Raw genomic sequence first — 19,952 nt, 5'->3', positions numbered from 1 at the left:
TTTTGGTTTATTAAAGAAAAATCAAAGTGCTTCAGTTTAGCTCAGTTAAAGAATAATCTATGCCCCATTGATGCAGGATGCTACAGCCTTTGTAACTTGACTGCCTCATGCCTTTGATTTTCTGTCTCTGTGATTGTGGACATAAAGCATTCTTGGGACAAGGTTTGTAGCAAATTCAAATTCTTATTGTAACAGCAGGTGTAATTGGGAAAATAAGACAAACTTTTGGCAAATGAACCATCTTCATATCTGAAATAAAAGCAACAACTTGAAAGCTAAACACAAGTTCAGGCTGATATAGTTTAGAGCACCTCTGAAAGAAAAATCAAATAGTAATGCTGTTTGTGAGGGACTTCTGAAGGTCAGCTGGCCCCATCTCCCCTCCCACTCATAGCAGGACTACCACCAACACCCCCTCAGCTCAGACTATTTGTAGCTGGGAAGAAAATGAAATAGAGAGGGCAGGGGAGAAAATGGGGAAACAAGCTGACCAGGCTGTGGTTGCTGTGCTTCACCTGCACATACACTGCAGGATGTCTATGAAATACATCACAGTCCAAAGCACAGGAGCTGCTATTTGTTTATCAGAGGAGAAACTTTCTGTGAAAGGTGGAGAAGGTGTCTGATGCTTCCTTCTCAGTTTAGACTCATTCTGGATATTTTGGATCCCATGGATTTTGCTCTGATTATGGGTTTTGCAAAACTGAAGGATTAATGATTCTGTGAAAATACCTTTCAGCACAAGAATCTCTACAGATGATGATTTTCTGGACAAAACAGATCAGACCTCTCCCAGGAGGCCCCCATGGGAATTAAAAGATATGGATCAAGGCTTGACAGATTTGTAACTAATGCAATGATTTTTCTCAGTGGGTACTATTAAAATAAATAACTAGCACCTCTATCCAAGACTCAAAAAAAAGGCAGTTTTCGACACAGATACTCACTCATGTTAGTGGCAACAATGACAAAAGGTCTCATGTAGGTTTTTTTCATGTTCTGGGCCACATTGTTGAAGTATTCCTCATAGTGCCTGAGCAGGTGAGCGGTGCCACCCTCTGTTCGCTGAATTTGCTCCCAGTGCTCCTTGTTGCCAGGGTCCAGTAAAGCACTACCCACTTTGATAATATTCTGAGAAATAAAGTAAAAGCCTAAATTATTAAGCAAATGCAGAGCTGAGTTTCAAGTGAGAAGTATTGAAAATCATTGGCCTGACTACCTCAGGTGAGTGTATAATGAAATATTTAATGCAGGCATGTTCTACAGCAGGCATATAAAAATATGTACACCAGTTACTCACCCAGAGATTTTTTTGGTCATGTAAAGAAAATCCCTCCAAACATTTTATGAGCAAAGTAAGCCAAAACTGGAGGCTATAAGAGAACTGCCTACTTTCTTCCCCCTAATGACAGGAAACAGAGCAAGAAAATGCAGGAGGAAAACCTATCCATGTTTTCTTTGTTTCTGAGAGGTCAGACGCATGAAAAGCACAGCTCATAGCAGGTACACTGAAGAACTTCTCCAGAGAAATCAAAACAATGTTTTTTTTGTTGAAAAACAAAAGAAAGTCATGGATAGAAATATCACTTCCTCTTTAATTTTTTCTTTTACTTTGTTTTCTAGAAAATGAAGGCAACTTACAGGGCGAAGAATGACAAAGAGTGAGTATTAACTTGCATAGACAAACTTGAAAACACATAAGAAAATTTAAATCATGTTATTGTCTCCTCATTTTTACATTGCTTACAAATGGTATTAAAAAGGTATTTCTTTCTGAGGACCTGACTCTTCTGCTCTTTCTTAGAAAAATATACAAAGGGACCCTCAGGCTGAATGGAAGGAGATTGACCCCAAAAGAGAGTGCTAAACGGCTTAAATGAGAAGGATGCTAAGAAGTTTTTATTCTTGGTGTACATATGAACTGTGTTGCTGTAACAAAACTTAATTCCTAACTAAGGTAAAATTGGCATAAATGACGGTAAGAATTAATCACCACAAGCTCTGAAATAGCCAAGAAAAATATTTAGGCTTCATTAAGAAGAAGCTATCTGTATCCTGTCTGTATTGTTTGAGGCTGCCAGAATGTATCCGAGCTAAAAGAGACTCCCAATATGACCACCTTTACCTAGGGTGAGAAGCACAACATGGTTTCCAGGAATGCAGGAGACACACACTGTACTTGGTACCAGCCTCCTCCATGTTTGTGAATATTATTTATGGTTTTTTATTATCTATTTTTCAGGCTTCTATGTGAGATTATAAAAAATAAATTCCTTCTCCCCTTGTGCTCCCTTAGCCTAGGATTTTACCTCCTTTTATTCATGAGCTGTACTCATTAGTTTTCAAATTCCTGACCTATCCTAAAATATTTAGGGAGTTCTTGGAAACATCATCTGTATGAATTTCAGTGCCAAGTGAGGAGAACAATAAATTAAAGCATATGTTTCCAAACCAATATTTTTGCTCATTGTTCCTATTTCTACTTAACAAAACATGATAGAAATTAAGTTCCTTTTCAAGATCTGAATGGCCTGCTTTACAGCTCACAGGAAAGAAATAAATTGAATCTCTTGAAGTCTGATGCATTTAAAATGTAAAATGTTTCAGAAGTTCTCCACTCTCTGCTGACTATACAGCCTAAGACACTAAGGAATTTTCTCAGCCTTTCTATCTCAGCATTTCTTCCTATTCCTAACTCTCCAGTGACATCCTCTCCTGGTGCAGCTGGGCTTTGCACAGGCTCTCCAATTTGACCCCAAAGCCTGCCTGACCTATCTGGTCCTCCTGGAGTACTGTGAGCAGTGACTTGGGTGTAGCATACCTTCTAAGGGGGCCAGCAGTGGCCAGCATGGGCCAGTGTTGACCCATGGAGGGTCATTCCCCGTGGTGGTGCCCAAGCTCTGGGCTCTGCCAGCACAGATCCAAACAGATGTTTTAGCTTGGACTCTGTCTTGTGCCATGGTCAGGATCTTGGAAATAGTATAGGCAAGAGTGGAGGACAGTACCCCATTGTACACACGGATTGAGGAAAGCTCTACAAGCCTGACATGGGTCATCCAACCTTCACATCAGACCACAGAAAACTCCCAACTGCCTTCAAATTTCACATTTTTCCATCGCAACTACATATTTTATCACACAGGGAGAGTGCTACAGCTTGTTCTCTAGTGCTGGTCAGGTCTTTGGTAATAACTGGGTCTTTCATGAATGCTCTGAGTAGCAGAAGGTCTCTGGCACACATTTTAGTATATGCCTTAAATTACCAATATGATATGGAATGTCTTTCAATGTATCAACTTATGACTCAAATGTTCTCAAACTGAATTAGAGGAAACCTTCAGAATCAGTAACTGTCTTGGACATAGTTCACTGCACATTTAAATGAGCATGATCACATTAGGCATGTTTTACAACAAAAATAAATATAGTACACAAAATTATTTCAGCCAGGAAAAACACATTAACTTAATGATTTTTTTTCATATGGGGAATATTGCTTTTGGCTGTTACTACGATGATATTTTTTAGAAAAGCACATTCTATTATATTTGTATTACACATACATATGCATGCATAGACACATGCATAACTCACTTTCCACTCTAATCTGAGAAGAAAGGCTTATTTGTGGAACAGATTAGGCAATTGCACAATACTCACTTCACCTTGGTCAAAGACAAATTAAATTACCCACTGCCACCTAATTTTTAAGGGAAACTGTAAGGGCTGATCATAGTATTCAGTATTTCTCTTACCTCATTGAATTCCACATCCCTTGTGGCTGCCAAGTCAAACCCTTGCTGCTGGCTCTCATACTGGAGCACACGGATCATTATCTGGTAAGCTGTCCTCACATCGTTGCCATACAAGCTGTGTGTATATTTGGTGGCATTCTGCAGGGCTCTCACAATCCGTATGGTTTTGTCTCCATCCAGCTTGGTCTCATTGTGGTATAACTTCTCATTCTGAATCAGACAAAAGGAAAGAAACAATTCAATTATGTATGTATTTTTTTCATTCTTACAAAGTTACAAAGACAATCAAAATTTAGGGGTCTTTGGTACAAAGGAATTGTTTGGTCAAAATTTTATTTGTCTTGAGAAAGAGTTGGCAACAAAATTCAAATGTAACTGAGAGCCAAAAAAGCACCAAGGTCCTGATGGAAAATGAGGGTGTTCAATGATGCAGTCAAAAAATTGAGTGCAGGGATATCAAATTGGTGTCCAAACTGATCATTATTTACACAATAAAGGGAGAACTGAAAAAACCCAGCTTACCATGATTTTTAGATCCACGAAAGTGTTGGTGGTGCAGTTGAAAAGCTCAGGAGGCAGCCAGCCCTTCTCAATATTACAATGGCGAACGGCGTTTCCTGAAGGAAACAAAGCATCGCTGGCAAACAGTGTTCTGAATTGTGCAGGGTAAATATTCATACATTTCAACTATCCTAGACTTTCAGATTTCCTACATTTTCAAGTTGCTCAAAGATACACATGTATTTCAATTTCCAAACAGGGGGTTCCTGAGAGGGAAAAGTTAAAGATTACTAATCTTCAGGAATGACTTTCCTCAGGCTTTGGAGAAAAGTCAGGCACACTCCAAGCTCTGCCCAACTGCTCTCAGCCTCACTGCCTGATTGTTCTCAAATTAATTCATTCATTTATTTATACCAAAAAAAGAGAAAGACTCTGCACTTCCTAAGTATTCCTGAAAACCAATCCCAGCTGAGATTTCTGTGCAATAGCCCGTATAGGAAGACCTGGACAAATGTATTCACATCAACACATGCCCACACATCTGCATGCTGCATGTGCTAAACACTTCAGCCAACATGCAAAATTGCCTTTTTGCCACTTGTAAATGGACTGTGAGCAGCTTACTGTTTAATTTAGCCTATTATATTTTGTACTATTTGTCAAATAAATTAAAAATGTAATTCTTGGCTGAGGATCCTTCACCATAAATTGCAAGTAATCAAATTCAAAATTTACATTTGTGCTAGTTAATTTGCACATAACATAATGCATGTATCTAAGCCATTTACTTACCAGTATCTAAATAAGAACTATAATTTATTTTACTGTATCTAATTATGTTATTTCTCTTCCATGATTAGGTGAATACAATTAAGCCTCAGGTTCTTAGTCTGAATAATCATTATTATAAGGCTCACTTTTTGAATGATCTGTAAGATTTACTTAGAATGTGCAATTACTATAAGCAACATTTCCTGCTAGTCTATTTCCTAGAAGAGACACAACCACAAGAACAATGCAGAAAACTAATTTTAATTCAACTTGATACTGTTTAATAATAAAAATATTCTTCCCCTAAAAAAAAAAAGAAAAAATCTATCTCCTTAAATCTTTAGAACAGAAGCTAGGTTGACCACAAATCTGCACACCTATAAGCAGTGGCCTCCTCCTAGAAATATTTGGGGCAGTCACATAACTATTTATAACTCCCTGAGCCTAAGGAGCACTCATAGCAGAGAGTTACTATGTCCAGAACCAAGACAGAGTTTTCATTTCCCACAGAACAGCCTTTGGAAAATATTGGGAACTCTTATTTTCAAAAATCTGATACATGTTTTCAGAGACATGTATGAAAAGGCAGATCATCATTTGCCTGTTGTACAAAACAACACAGCTCATCTGCTTTATAAAAGGTGGTTTTCAGCTGTTTCACTTATGGAAAAGATATTGTGTGGAAAAATGCGAGTTTTGTTGCAACTCTTAGCTTTAGCAGGCTGCAATACTAGTAAAATAGTCATCAGGAATGTGATTTTCCTAATTTTATATTTGCCCAGGTGAACTGTATGGCTAAAGAACACAAGTCACTAGAAACTGAAAGTTACATGTGCAAGAATTGCTTGATAAATAGAAAAGAAAAATTGGAAATTGGGCTCTGCTTTTTTGAAAATAGAGAATTTCTGTGCTTTGTAGATGTTTATCTGTTGTACAGTTGTATTTATTTATTGCTAGCATTCCAAACGTATTTTAACAGCTCTTTGATTTCAGCTAGCTATACTCTTCTGCTCATGATATGCATAAGCTATGCTGCAGTCTCTAAACTCAATGAATTAATGCTATTCCCTATGTACACATTTTTTCTTTTTTAAAAGAGGCATGCAGATAAAGTAGGTAATTATTTACCATGGGAACTTACCCACTGAGCCCTTAGGACAAGGCACAGCAGCTGGCTGGCCAAACTTGGTCTGTGGCCACCAAATACCAGCCTCGAAAGCTTTGGGACAGCCATTATAAATTACTGAAAGGAGAAAAAGAAATGATGCAATTTTTCTGACAAGATAAAAATCACAACAGTGAGACATTTCAGCCTGCCTGAAGGACCTTCCTGTTATTCCAAAGCCCTGTCAGGATACCTGTCCTCTGCAGTGCCTCCCAAGCTGTAACCCATCAGTTGCTCCTTATCCAGCAGATTGGACAGACAGGTACAGGCAGAGGAAAGCTCAGGATGATTATGGGGCTCTGGATTTTGGCTCTGCCTATCTCTGCTTGCTCCTTTATTGTGGGAAAACATTTCTCCTTCATTTCACCCACACACTGTGGCGAGATGGCTGTTGCAGCAGCTTTGTGCTGATCACAGGAGGATGGTGGGTGGGTGGGTGGATGGGTGAGAGGAAAGGCAGGATGGGCAAGATGGGAAGAAAGGCAGAGTGCACGAGGTGCATGGCACAGCCTCTGTGGTCAAAAGGTGTGAGGGCTCTCACCTGCATCTTCAGCTGCACTTTAGCAATACAACACTGCACTGGCAGATCAACTCAGGTTTAAGGAAAAGTTGGTGTTAGTCTTGCCCCCCTACTCCACCTCAGCTTGCTACATTTCCATTTGACAAAAACTGAAGAGATAAGAGCTTTTTTTCTGTTTCCTCAGCCCCCGTGAGTCACACGGGCACTATCTAGGAGGAGAGGTGTATGTTTAGGCCCCCATTGCCCCCACTGCTGGAGCCAGACTGCTGGGCTCACAGGCCCCAGGATGCAGCTGCACGGCCACCACAGTGTCCCCAGTGCCCTCGCCCAGGGCTCAGTGTCCCCTGTGCCCACTGCTATGGCTCAGTGTCCCCCTGTGCCTGTGCCAGAGCTCAGTGTCCCCTATGCCATGGCTCAGTGTCCCCTGTGCCTGTACCAGAGCTCAGAGGCACCCTGTGCCCACTGCCAGGGCTCAGTGTCCCCTGTGCCAGGGCTCAGTGTCCCCTGTGCCTGTACCAGAGCTCAGAGGCACCCTGTGCCCACTGCCAGGGCTCAGTGTCCCCCTGTGCCTATGCCATGGCTCAGTGTCCCCCATGTGCCCTGTGCCAGGGTTCAGTGTCCCCTGTGCCTGTGCCAGGGCTCAGTGTCCCCTGTGCCTGTGCCAGGGCTCAGAGTCACCCTGTGCCCACTGCCAGGGCTCAGTGTCCTCCTGTGCCTGTGCCATGGCTCAGTGTCCCCTGTGCCATGGCTCAGTGTCTCCCAGTGCCTGTGCCAGGGCTCAGAGTCACCCTGTGCCCACTGCCAGGGCTCAGTGTCCCCTGTGCCATGGCTCAGTGTCCCCCATGTGCCCTGTGCCATGGCTCAGTGTCCCCCTGTGCCTGCTGCCAGGGGTCAGTGTCCCCTGTGCCTGTGCCATGGCTCAGTGTCCCCTCTGATCGCTGCCAGGGCTCAGTGTCCCCTGTGCCCGAGGTACCTTCACAGCCCCTGACGGTGACCTCTGCGAAGGGGTTGTCACAGCGGTTGCACTGCCTCCCGATGACGCCGGGCTTGCAGGGACACTGCCCTGTCTCCATGTCACAGGCACGCGTGTGGGAGCCGGATGGGAAGCAGTCACAGGGATAGCAGGTGTCACTGCTTTGGGGCCTGTAGTAATTGGCCTGGAAAAACCAAAATGATAGACACGAGGTGTTTGACTTCCAAACTGCTTACATTTCTGAAAACTGCTCTACAGCATGTACATCATAAAAGGGTTAACTTTGCAGAGCACAAATAAAAATTACATTACTATTATCAGGGTTTGCATTGCCATTTGCAGTGGAGCCACAGGGCCCACATTACACCAAACATATGCTTGGGGGATTTAGAGTTTTCTCAGCTTTGTAATTCCACAATGTATGGCACGAACGAACCACTAAGAAAACTTCCTGCACCGTGCATTTGTGTTCCACGTAGAAGGTGGAGAGCACGCAATGATCCCATATTCAAATCGCCCCAGTGACTGCTTTTGATCTGAGGCATTGGGATTGCACAAGAGCGTGGAGCTGGCACCCCACTGACTCCATTTAATGCAGCAGTTGCTGTGTGTCCTGCTGGCATTTTGGAAAGGAGCAGGGGGCCAGATTCACAGCCCCAGCCTGCACAAGCCCAGCTCCTCTGATGTCATTCAAGCAAGTTGTAAAACCTATTGTGAGAAGTCCTTTGTAAAACCTTCATGACGAGGTGCCTCCCCTCCCATGTCCCCCATCTGTCCCTGCCTGTCCACGGGAAACTCGTCAGAGACTGCAGTGAGGAAAGCATTTAACCCTCCAGCTCTCTCCAGCTGCCAGGCCTTTTGCTGGCCATAGCCCAGGGGAGAGCTTCACCCAGCTGGCCAGAGCTGTTTCATGGCTATTACTCACTTGTGATACACAAAACCCCACTGACACTCCTCTGCACCCCGGTCTGATCTCCCCTGATAAACCAGGCTGCACTTCAGAGATCAGAGCCAGGCTTTCATCCTCACAGTTCGGTTTTCCAAACACAAATAAGATAAGAGCTGTACAGTATGATTTGGAGAAGGGTGGTGCCAGCAAAATGTCTAGGTAATGATTAACTCCACTGTGCACATACATATATATGTGATACAAAGCACAAGTGTGTGTACTTAGTCTCAGATACTCACTTGCAATTATTTGTGGTACAGTTACTATTTAAACTAAAGAAATTTTGACTTAAGACTGGGGTTTTTTTGCTTACCTTGCAGTGGCATTCTCCATTGGTCTTATTGCAATCAGAATCAAACCCTTTACTAGTCTCACAATTACATGGGCCACAGATAGGGTTTCCCCACCAACCTCTGGGACAAGGTTGGTCGATCCTATTACAAAAAAATCAAATTGAAAGAAAGTTATTTTAAGTTCCCTCTTAAAAAGCGTGAAAAAAAAAGCTTTGGGCCAAATCTGCACTCAACCACATCAGCTTACAGACAGTAATGTATCTCAAATGAAAATCAATACATATATAAATATATATATAATCAATACATATATATAATCAATACATATATAAAGACACTAAAATATGGGAGGATGTAGAATATCAGTGCTATGAAACCCTAGGGGGAATGTTTCTCTAAGTACTTTCAAGTGCAGGTGGCTCTAAGTCTGTGCCCTGGTCACCACGAACTGCCTTGGGGTACAGCTCCCCAGCACTTTATATCCCACTCCCCATCCCCATCCTGACCCATCCTGACTTCTTGTCCACAGGGACACCAGCTCAAGTGCAAAGCTGTTTGCACGTTCATCATATAAAGAACAGGCAGTACTTTCAGCCAACCTGGCTTTCTTGGATGGTTCACTACAATGTCTGAAACGCCCTGGTCTGTCACATGAGAGAAAGAGGATACGTGGTTGGGAACATGGAAGAGGAGAGGGTGGCAGCTTTGATGTGGCCTATGGATCAAAGACTGTGATTCAGACTGAGTGCAGCAGCACTGGAAGCTAAGCAGCAAGCCAAAGGCCAGCCCTGCTGAAGGAAAATTCCCATTTTCACTGATACTATTTCTTCTGGGTGAGCCTCTGAGCAGGTTATCTCACAGATGCCTCAATGCTGGTTCTGGCAAGGAGACATCTGATTCTCTGATAGCTGGGAATCTTTGTCAAGCAGTAGCCTGAAGGACAATGGCTCTGAGACCCAGATCATGGTAATGCACAAGGTATCCCCTTCCTGCTGCTCATTTTAGGAAAGAAAATATATTTGCCTCTGTTTTGAAGACCATTATCTTAAATGTTATTTAAGGTAATTGCTAGGTTTGTACTTCTATGCTTTAATATATGAAAACCACAATGTTGCACTTGACGTGATGTCAGCAGATAATGACAAGGGACAATGTCTCTGTGTCGCTAATCCAGAGGAATGAAAGACAAATCTGGCAACAGCACAGCCAATATTTGCAAGCCCACACAACAAAAGGCAGAGGAAGAAGCTTGCAGTTTTCAAAGGGAAGGAAACATCACATGAGCCATTCCTAAATGGGCAGACAAATGCACTTCATTTGCACATCATGAATGGCCCATATTACAGTAAATCAAAGGGCCGCCTCTGGGATAAGGCTGGTTGCTGAATGCTTATCTGAGACCAGGAAGCTGCTGACGAGGGAATCAGCACGTTTCTCCCACAAAGCAACAGACACAGGCCCCCAGACTGTCCAGAAGAGATGGCTTTTTGCCAGCTCAGGGACTGGACCTAAACTGCAAAAAGACTTTTTCTTACTATAGGCCACCAAACTGGTGCATTGCTCTGTGTGCTGGGGAAGCTGGAGGAGAGATGCAGCACAAACTCAGGGCAAGTACAGGTGAGATGCAGTGCTGTGTAACACAGCAGAACTTGTTGAGCCCCTGAGCAGCTGATGAAGAAAAGTGGCTCCTGAATAACATGGAAGATTGTCTAGTTTCTGGGAAGAGCTCAGGAATGCCAAAAGGCAACAGAGTCTAAAACACCATTCAAATGGTAACAGGAAAGTTTATCAGAGCAGAGCAGGAAGTGAGAGGACTGCTGCCTTAGATGAAGAGCTACCTGGAAGGATCAAGAAACCAAGAACAAAATAATTCTCTTACTTGCTTTCGCAGTACTGTCCATAGTAGCTTTGTCCACATTCACAGGTGTAGCCGTGGGATGAGCTAGGTTTGTGCACACATGTGGAGACATGCTCACATGGGTTCAAGTTACATACATCAACACAGTCTCTCCCAAAGTACCCTGGGGAGACAAGGTAAGAAAATTACAGCAACCATTGTAATTTACTATTTGCATGTCTCCAAAAGACTGTCTGTCTTAAGATTATACACAAATAACACATCTTTGATAATCAGTAGATTACCCCTGAGATACTGTCAGAAATGAAGCACTCTATTCCCTCTCAGACAAAATGATAGTCAGCCATTCTTTTTTGGTCTGCTACCATGCTTGAGGCACCCTTGTGCCTTTGGTTCGCAGTTTTATATTCGGGGCATGTGCTACAAATAGTTTTGTATTCTCTTGCTGCATGTATCAGAGGTGACTGTGCTGGGTGCTGACAGCATGTGCTGGCTACATGCTCCAAAACAGAGAAAACATTCAAAGTATCTTGATTAGGATGCAGAGTGAGAGACTGAAATACAACAGCAGAAAAGGCTGAGAAAGAAAAAGAAAAAAAAAAAAACATAAAAAGAATAGAAGTGCACAGGAATCCTTTGGACCAGAGACTGTCTTTCTGTTTGGTGGACACACTGCCTGGATTCTTAGCCCAGGACTGCAGCTTCCAGGGTGCTACAGTAAGAGTGAGAAGGGTAATACTGATTGGAAGAAGAAGAATCAGAAGATGAGCACTTTGCCAGCATGCTGCTGCTGCTGCTGTGCTGCTTCTGAAGAGCACAAGAAGGTGTGATCAGCTCCAGTACGAGTGGTCACAGGTTACCTGGGTCACAGACACAGGAGTAGCTGTCCCAGTCGTCACTGCAGTAGCTGTGCTGGGGACACGGGTTGGAATCACAAGGGTTATCCACTTCACAGCCCTCCCTCACGTTAATCTTGATAGCCTGTTTCATGTTGAGCGTCGCTATGTTTGTAGATGTCTCTCCCATTCTTACTCCCTGGTGACAAAAGACAATTATTTTAAAATTAGAGTCTCGTGGTTCAGTATTATGTGCTTCATTATATTCATCAGTCACTGAGGCTACATTTTAAATAAATCACCTGATGAGCCAAACCCAGATTTTTTTTTCAAATGTTTTTCCCCTGTGTGATAAGATTTGACCTGGCAAAGTGGGTAGACTTTAATATTTTGTTTCTTAGATAATTTTTATGGAGGAAACAGAAATGTTTGAGGATGGATGAAAAAGAAACCTCTTACATTTTCACCCGGGTATTTTCTCACGAGTTCAACATTTATTGCTACACTTTTCATTTCATACCTGCATACATCCATAAAATCCCTGCTGAACAGAGACTTGGTCTCCAGAGACACCTCCCACAATAATGCTTTTCATTTTCAATCCAGGTAGTTGATTTCCAATCTGCACAGTGCTCTGTGAGGAAAAGGACAGCTGATAAGAAGCACTATCATCCTCTGTGACACAGACAGCCTGCTTTCTGTAGTGTTAGAGTCACACAGTAGCTGTCAGTAGATTACATAAAAAATACCAAAGCAGTGAGGAGCCAGACATTGGAATGTGTCTTTTTACAGGCTTCTTTGTAAGATATCATAAAGCTTAATAAATCAATATCATTGATTAAGCATAAATCACTGCAGAACATATCTCACAGCATAAGTACTTGTCCACAGTCCTTTACCTTACTTTCTCCTAAAAGAATTTGTGCCGTGCTCAGTGGCAAAGTTATGATGCTGCCTTACCTGGTACATCCCATAGTCCAAGGACATGACAGCAAGGTACTTGAGATCTTTACCATCTTTTGCACTCTTCAGCTCTATTAATAAATGATGCCATTCCCCATCACTGACCCGTGACTGGCTCATCTTCAAACTAGCAACCTGGCTCAGGCCACTGTACACTTCAAACTGCACGTAGTTGTTCAGTATCTGTTGGAAAAAAAAAATATGTCTATTTTTGCTACATATTTGTACTTGATGCAGAAGGAGGTGGAGAGCAAGATAATAATGTTTACTCAGACAACCCAAAAGGAAAAAAATCCCAAAGAGTAAAGACGGGAATGCTTGCAAGAGCTCCGTGTATAACTTTGGATATTCAGACCCCAACTTCCCGTATGGGCAAAAAATCCCCAAAGTAATAGACCCGTTTTTTACATCTATATTAATGCCCACTACTACCTCTGACTAGAAAAATAATCTTAAATGAATATGATTTTTATAATGTTATTTTGATAATTCACTTTTTGATCTTTGTAAAGGGCTAAAGTAATGATATGTTTTTATTGACATGCATTTAGTTAGGTGGATGAAGCTATGTAGTTCATCTGGCCATATCCACTGCTGGGGGAGTATTAATTCTTTTCTAATCAAAGGCAGCCACAATTTTACCTGAATGTTGATCTTGGATGCAGCCCCAGCATTGGCTTGCATGAGCATGCCATTGACTTTCCGGGTTCTGAACATCAGCCCAATGTACCATGGCACAGAGATGGTAATGTCAAGGTCACTCCAAATGATAATGCTCTCACCACTGAAACGCTGAGGAGAAGGCATTGCTGTGAATCAAAATACAGAAGAGAAACAATTTTTATCCTTCAGGACAAATGTTAAGAGGAAAAGTGATGCTATGTCACAGTGATGACACAAGGGAGCTAGTCCCTCTTCCACTGAGCTATATTCAATCTACCATGGATGAAGAGCTGGTCTAGGGCAGTTACTGTGAAGCAGTTGATAATACTGCAAATTCACAACCTACCCTGGTTGTGGGGTAGGCATCTTGTCTTGGTGCCTGCACTCAAAAGCAACGCCTCCACACTGCTATGGCATTACCCATGTGAGAGCTGTTCCTAGAAAGGTAAGCTCAGGATCTCTGCTGATACAGTTCTGCTGTTGAGTGGGTGGACAGAGCAGGAAGTATGAGGGCAACAGTTGCTGCAGATGTTTTCAACATAACCTTGATTACCTGCTTCTAATTAACAGATTAAACAGAGGAAAAGGCTGGGAGGCAACAGGAAATATGAATTAATTATGAATACTCCAGGGCCAGATTATTCAGCTGTCCCAGCTATGAGGCCTTTACACAGGGAGAAAGCTGGTGGGGAATTGCCTAAATCATCTGCTTTAAATATCCTGGGGTGACAGCTGCAAAATTGCCCCCCCTTCTAACCTTGCACAAGCACAGCTTCTACAGGGTGACACCAATGACAGCCTTCAATAGAAAGCGCTTTGCTGATGGTTAATAGAGAAACATCCATCCCCTCGGACTTTTAAAGTTGTTACCCTGGGTAACAGAAGCTACAGTCCCATGGACTAGTTCATCCTACTGATTAGAAGCACAAATTAAGCCATAGGAAATCTGTGCTATTTGCAACACCTCATATGATACCTCCACCACGTGTGGAACCTGCACGTGGGATCTGCAGTCAGCCCCTGCCTGACATCCTTGCTTGTGGGCATGTTGGTGAAGTTCATGGCAGCTTCTTGCCTGAGGAAACAGGCCTTAGAGACTGGGTACAATCACCACAGATGAGCACCTAGCCTTTAATTTCATCCTGTGCTGACACCATGTGGGTCAGTGAAATGACAGGGCTTAACAGTCTTACTACGAAATGGTAAGTCCTTAGAAAAAGGTTGAGGGATGACACATAGCAGAAAATTGAGTAAAGTTGATGTGAAGTTGCATTTTTTTTTGAGGAATCAAACCAAACCCCAAATTCTTGTGTGTCTGCCCTGCTGGTGTCTATAAAGGGAGAGGCTGGAGTGGGGAGTGGAGTGCAGGGGTTGGAGTAAAGTGCAAGCCCTTTAGCTCCCCATTTGTGAGAAACAAGAAGTCAGGGACTAGTGGGCTACCACTAGTCAAGCCAGAGGTGTAACTTGACTTGCCCTTTCTTAAGATGTGGTTACCCAACCACCCCACGTCAGGCTAAGGGCAGGCAGTCCCAAGGGGCAGCCCTTCTCCCTCCTGCTCCAGCCTATGAGCTCCCCTTTGCAGTCATACCACAAATGCCAGAGAGGTGGAACAACTGCAGCATAGCCTGCTCTTGAAAACCAGATGGCAACTTAAAAAAAGATTGTCACCAGATACAGATGTCCTTAGGTTGCTTAAAACTTGAATGCAGTGCTTGAGTTCTGGCTGTCTGGGTCAGGGCACAATTCTGGGCCATGGCACAATTCATCAGCCCACACTGCAGCACGTCAACGTAAAAGTAACCAGGATATCAGTGTTGAGCAGGATTATTTTCTCTTGCTCTACCTGTGCAAAATTCAGCCTTACGCCTTCCTCTGCCCTGCTGACCTTCACAATGACCTCAGCTTCCAACCTTGCTGCTGGTTTTCTGGACTGTTCCTGAGATTTTTGAGCCCATCTGCCTCTGGAGCACAGAGGCAGGATGCAAACTTGTGGGCTTCCTACCTGCTGCAGGCTAGGAATGCTGTTTGCAAGCATTTTGCCTTTCCTCCTGGGAGAACTGGCCTGGCATGGCAATTAGCCACCTTCTTCCTTTTCTCACTGGTGGTGACTTTCTGTACTTGCAAATACCATTCCCTTCCCACACCTTCTCCCAACTTCCCTCCCTTCCCCGGGGCCAGGGTGCACCTTTCCCTGCCAGTTAAATAGAAACCCCATTTGTCAGCCCCCTCTGACCTCCCTCTTTCCCCCAGCCCTTCCTCAAGCCCGGGAGCAGGAGTGTCCATGGAGAGGCTGGCCACATGCACTGTCCCCAGATGGGACCTGACCTCCCCTGTCACCACAGAGGCACACGTGCTTCCCAGCACCTCCCTGCCATCAGGGCTGCAGCGATGCAAAATAATGGTGTGCTCAGGGTTTTCACCTGGAAGAACTGCCTGTGTATCTACATTCACTCTAAAGAGAGTCCCACATTTAACAGGCCAGCAGGAAGATGTGAGGGCTATTCCCTGTGGAGACAGAGGGCCTGGGGAAACACGCTGCCAACATCCCACTAGATGTCACCTGCAGTGTGGGTGCTGGACGTGTGGAAGTTCATGTTTAGGTGCAGAGCTGTGGTGTTCAGCCCAAGGCTAGTGCAATGACACTGGCCGTCCAAGAGCAAATCAAACACAGCTGCTAGATCTTCTTCACAGAATTGCAACACCTAATCGTTTAAAAGAATTTAATTACAATAATGGTGAAACTAATTTTTCTTTAATTTTATCTTCCTTCTATGAATTAGCAGAGGGAGATAGGGGCTGCCAGAAGGTGAGTTAACAAGTTCTAGGAGGGTGTGAAGGTAAAACACCCCATCTTCACTAATGTAGACCAGATCCCAGAGTTATTGAAGAGCAGAAAATAAAAAAGGTAAATTAGTAACTTGCCAAAGTCTTTGTCCCCTGTTAGCCTGAAGCAGAACCAGCACTGCTAAGGGGATTGAAGAAATGCAGCACTCCTACTCAAAAATGCAAATATTCTACCTAAGACTTAAAAAAAAATAGCTGCCTAATAATAGCTAATGCTCTTAGGATCATTCTGAGCTGAGCATTCAAAAAAGCAATTTGAAAGACAGGAATATAGCTTATCTGTGATTCCTCCTGACTTTACCTCTGGGCTCCTGAAATCTTTGGTCACATTCTATTTCTTTCTTGGCTTCCACTTTTTCCACAGAGACACCGGCCCACAAATATCATTAAAGAACCAAGCAGCCTGCTGCCTTCAAACTATTAGAGAAACCCCACAAACTGAGGCATCAGCAAGAATATGGAGTTTTTCAGTGACAAAGAGGACATGCAGGAATGCACAGTGCTGCAGGCAGAGGTGACAGCTGGGACAAGGAGAGGCAGTGCTGCTGTGACTGCCACCATCTCTATCACCTGCATTTAAAATGAGTTTCCAGGGATGGCTACAGGGCAGCTCCTAGATGATTTTCTAAATCCTAAACTTTGTGGATTGGTCTTGAGTTTGAGATAAGAAAACAGTAAATAAAACAAACATTTGATCAAATTCTGAATTTCCATTTGAAAAACAGAGGGAAGGACAGTCTTTGCATGTGATAGCAGTACTCCCCATTTACATGAGTACAGGACACACCATAACTGGGCCCTGGCACTCCCCTCAGGATTCATATGAGTGGGTTTGCAGCACAGAGAACAGCCAATCATGAAGAAAGCACAAGAACTTCACCAACAAACAGACTTGACATGAAACACATGGAAAAATTAGATCTTCATACAAACCCGGGAAGCTCAAAATATTTGAGGAGGTGCTACAGAAAACAGGTACCAGGCTAGGGGCAATAAGAACAGCTCTGGGCCCTGTGTGAGGTGGAGCATAGAAAGAGGTCTCTATCATTCCATTTCCCTGCTCTTCACTCTGCAAATCTTTATCTCCAAGACAGAAACTTAACCATGTGTCCTCTCATCTTAAGCTAATATTGCTGCTTCCCAGGAAAGAGATGAGAAATTGCCATTCCCTGGTCCAGTAGAAGCACATTTTCTTTGCTGGAAGCATCTAGGAAGACTCCAAAGGAGCAGCCACCTTACAGCACCAACCCCATGGGACTCCTCACAGAGGCAGCTCCTCACTTCTAGGGAAAAAACTGACTGCAAGTCCTTCACACCCTATAAAACTCACCTGGTGCTCCTTCCTTATCCTTTAGTAATGAGGTTTTACACATATATGCACATTGTTTTCAATCAAAGAGAAATCCATTAAAACTTAAAGTGCTCTTACTTAGCACAGAAAACCTTCTTGCCAGAAAAGTGGTGATTAAAACAGCACATTCATCCCCAGTTTGAGTCAAAGCCCAGTAAAGTCAGCAGGATTCTTTCTACTGATTTAAAGGGGCTTAGGATCAGGCCTTTTTACTATAAACAAATTACTAAATACAGCCAAGTCCTTTGGAACTACTTTGCTTATGTAAATAAATCAATGAAAGCTGCTCTTATTCATGACATTATGTCATCTACTATATAGGAGATCATTAAAATTATTTCAAATAGATAATGGGTGACAACCTCAACTGCAATCTTCTGTTGCCCTTCAGCATCACAGCTGGACATACGTGCTGTGAGATGGCAGTGACAGGCAATGAGATGTGCCCACATGACATTGCACAGAGAGCTCTTTGCAGCCTACCTTGCTCACAGTTTTTCCCTCCGTAGCGCACGGGGCACTCACAGATGTACGTGTTCCACTTGTTGATGCACGTGCCTCCATTCTGGCACCAGTTGGTTTCACAATAGTTCCTCTGTGCTGCACAGCCTGGAATTCAGGAGAACCATTACTTTGTCTGGTTCTAACAAGAGAAAGGCTCTGAATGACTGTATTTGAGTTTTTATGTAAAAAGAAGACATGAATATTGCAAGTTTGTGCTTTTTCCTTTTTAAAAAAATATTTTTGAAGGCAGAGAAACAAAATGTGGATGGCAAAAGTTTATGTAAGCTGATCACGTGTCAAATGCATAAAGACAAGTCTGTCTATCAAAAGGATATGCTATGACTCCCTCCTTAATCCACAATTGATGCAACATACTTTAGAACTGCAATTTAGCTCTTACACAGACCTTCAGCAGCATGGACAGAAGGGACTTTCCATTTTTGTGTGTAAGAGCCAGTTTTAGGATGATGAGAACATTCTGTATACCTAATCACCAGAACTAATCCTGATCAGGGATTCAAGGACTGGAAATCAAATCAGAACCTCCAACAGGCTGCTCCATGAAGCAGGTTTCACATTTGAGTATTGCAGAATTTTATTTACAGAACAAACACAATTTATTAAAAAGTCATTGTAAGTGCTGCCTTTTTCATTAACTAATCCGACTGGTTTTCAGAGCAAAATGACATTTCTTAGGTAGTTTAAAATAGAAGACAAAAAGTTAATTTAGGAGTAAATTCTTGGCTGAAACTCCCAGCAATGCTGAAAGTCTAAACAAGCCCAGTCCTTTCCAATGTGCCGCTGAATCCTGGAAGTGTGCCCTGTGCCACAGGCTATTGTATGCCTACCTGGCACAGGTATGAACTGTGGACTACACCTTGCTCAAACAAATGAGGCCTGGCCAGAGAGAGTGGCATATGCCATACAGCACTTTAAGTCCCTGTCCCATAGCTGCTCTGCCCTCAACAATGCTAAAAGGGGGACAGGAGTAATTTCAGAACCCTGTGTCCCCTTCCCCTTCCTGGGGCTCCTTGCAGTGACAGACTCCTCGACACCCCAAGCCACACACACAGCTGTGGCAGAGACCTGTCTGGTGTTGATCCTTGGGGCAGTAGTTGCCCATACCTGGCAGAGTGCCATTATTGGCAATGAAACCAGCCATGTCGATGGGCTTGCTGTCGATGGAGAGGTTCCTCATGCAGCCAATGAACTGCCTGTTGTGCACTGGGAAATCCTCAGGCAAGTTTGGGACACCACCAAGGAGGAGAGGGCCAGTTAGGTCCAAAGATCTGAAGAAACAAAAAAATGCTCATAATTTCTTGCAAAGAGTTTATTCTGTTTTGTTCTTTATCCTACTGCTTCCATAAGCACATTTAAGCTGCACTTCCCTCTGCTACATGAGCACTTCCAGAGCTTTTAATCAAATGACTGTCCAGTAAAACTAACTTTTAACTTAGGAACTGTCATGTGTATATAGATTTCAGTGACCTGTCCCTAACAGTTGCTAGTATGCAGAAGAAAATGAAATTAGAGAAAAATGTGTAGTCACAGGACACTTCTTTCTGACCCCAGTCATGCAGCATCTAGCTGATGACACTGAGCACAAGGTTGAGAAGGGGTACATTTTTATATAATGACTTAATTATTATATAGTGCCAACCCCTTTAAAATCCTCTGAAGATCTTAGTCCTAATGGCATTTAGCAGATGTAAGGTCTACTGAATGACTCCACACTGTGTGAGAAGTGTTATCATCTGGTCATTTGGATTAGCCCCAGTTTTTACAGTGTGCCCCTCTCCTGGGATATTAGAGCACCATGTGTATCTCAGTGGTCTCTCTGCTATCACTCATTACTTTATATCCCCCTATGTTGCTTGCTGTTCACCTTCTCTTTAAACTCGAAAGCACTACTTTTTTTCTCTTTCTTCACAGGAGACTTTTTCTCACACCCAAAGATTTTCAATGGCTGTTTGTTTATATCCTTTATTTCTACCTCCTTTTAAAAT

The 19,952-nt window shown here is 43.1% G+C and overlaps 1 protein-coding gene across 1 annotated transcript in view; it reads right to left on the bottom strand.

Moving 5' to 3' along the window:
- Window positions 1-19,952, bottom strand: part of CELSR1 (cadherin EGF LAG seven-pass G-type receptor 1) — a 162,562-nt gene that overhangs the window by 27,930 nt on the left and 114,680 nt on the right. The window contains exons 7-19 of the mRNA XM_088165786.1: window positions 19,072-19,235; window positions 17,926-18,051; window positions 13,227-13,393; window positions 12,582-12,767; window positions 12,142-12,255; window positions 11,646-11,820; window positions 10,807-10,948; window positions 8,948-9,068; window positions 7,686-7,869; window positions 6,169-6,270; window positions 4,278-4,372; window positions 3,756-3,965; window positions 948-1,131 (exon numbers count right to left, since the gene is read on the bottom strand). Coding sequence (XP_088021912.1) covers window positions 948-1,131; window positions 3,756-3,965; window positions 4,278-4,372; window positions 6,169-6,270; window positions 7,686-7,869; window positions 8,948-9,068; window positions 10,807-10,948; window positions 11,646-11,820; window positions 12,142-12,255; window positions 12,582-12,767; window positions 13,227-13,393; window positions 17,926-18,051; window positions 19,072-19,235 — 1,970 coding nt within the window. The remainder of the gene's footprint in view (window positions 1-947; window positions 1,132-3,755; window positions 3,966-4,277; window positions 4,373-6,168; window positions 6,271-7,685; window positions 7,870-8,947; window positions 9,069-10,806; window positions 10,949-11,645; window positions 11,821-12,141; window positions 12,256-12,581; window positions 12,768-13,226; window positions 13,394-17,925; window positions 18,052-19,071; window positions 19,236-19,952) is intronic.

This window comes from Sturnus vulgaris, chromosome 5, assembly GCF_052056855.1.
Source record: "Sturnus vulgaris isolate bStuVul1 chromosome 5, bStuVul1.hap1, whole genome shotgun sequence".
In the NCBI taxonomy this organism is placed as follows: domain Eukaryota; kingdom Metazoa; phylum Chordata; class Aves; order Passeriformes; family Sturnidae; genus Sturnus; species Sturnus vulgaris.
Note: the sequence above shows the minus strand (reverse complement) of the source record. Positions and strands in the feature narration are given on the sequence as shown.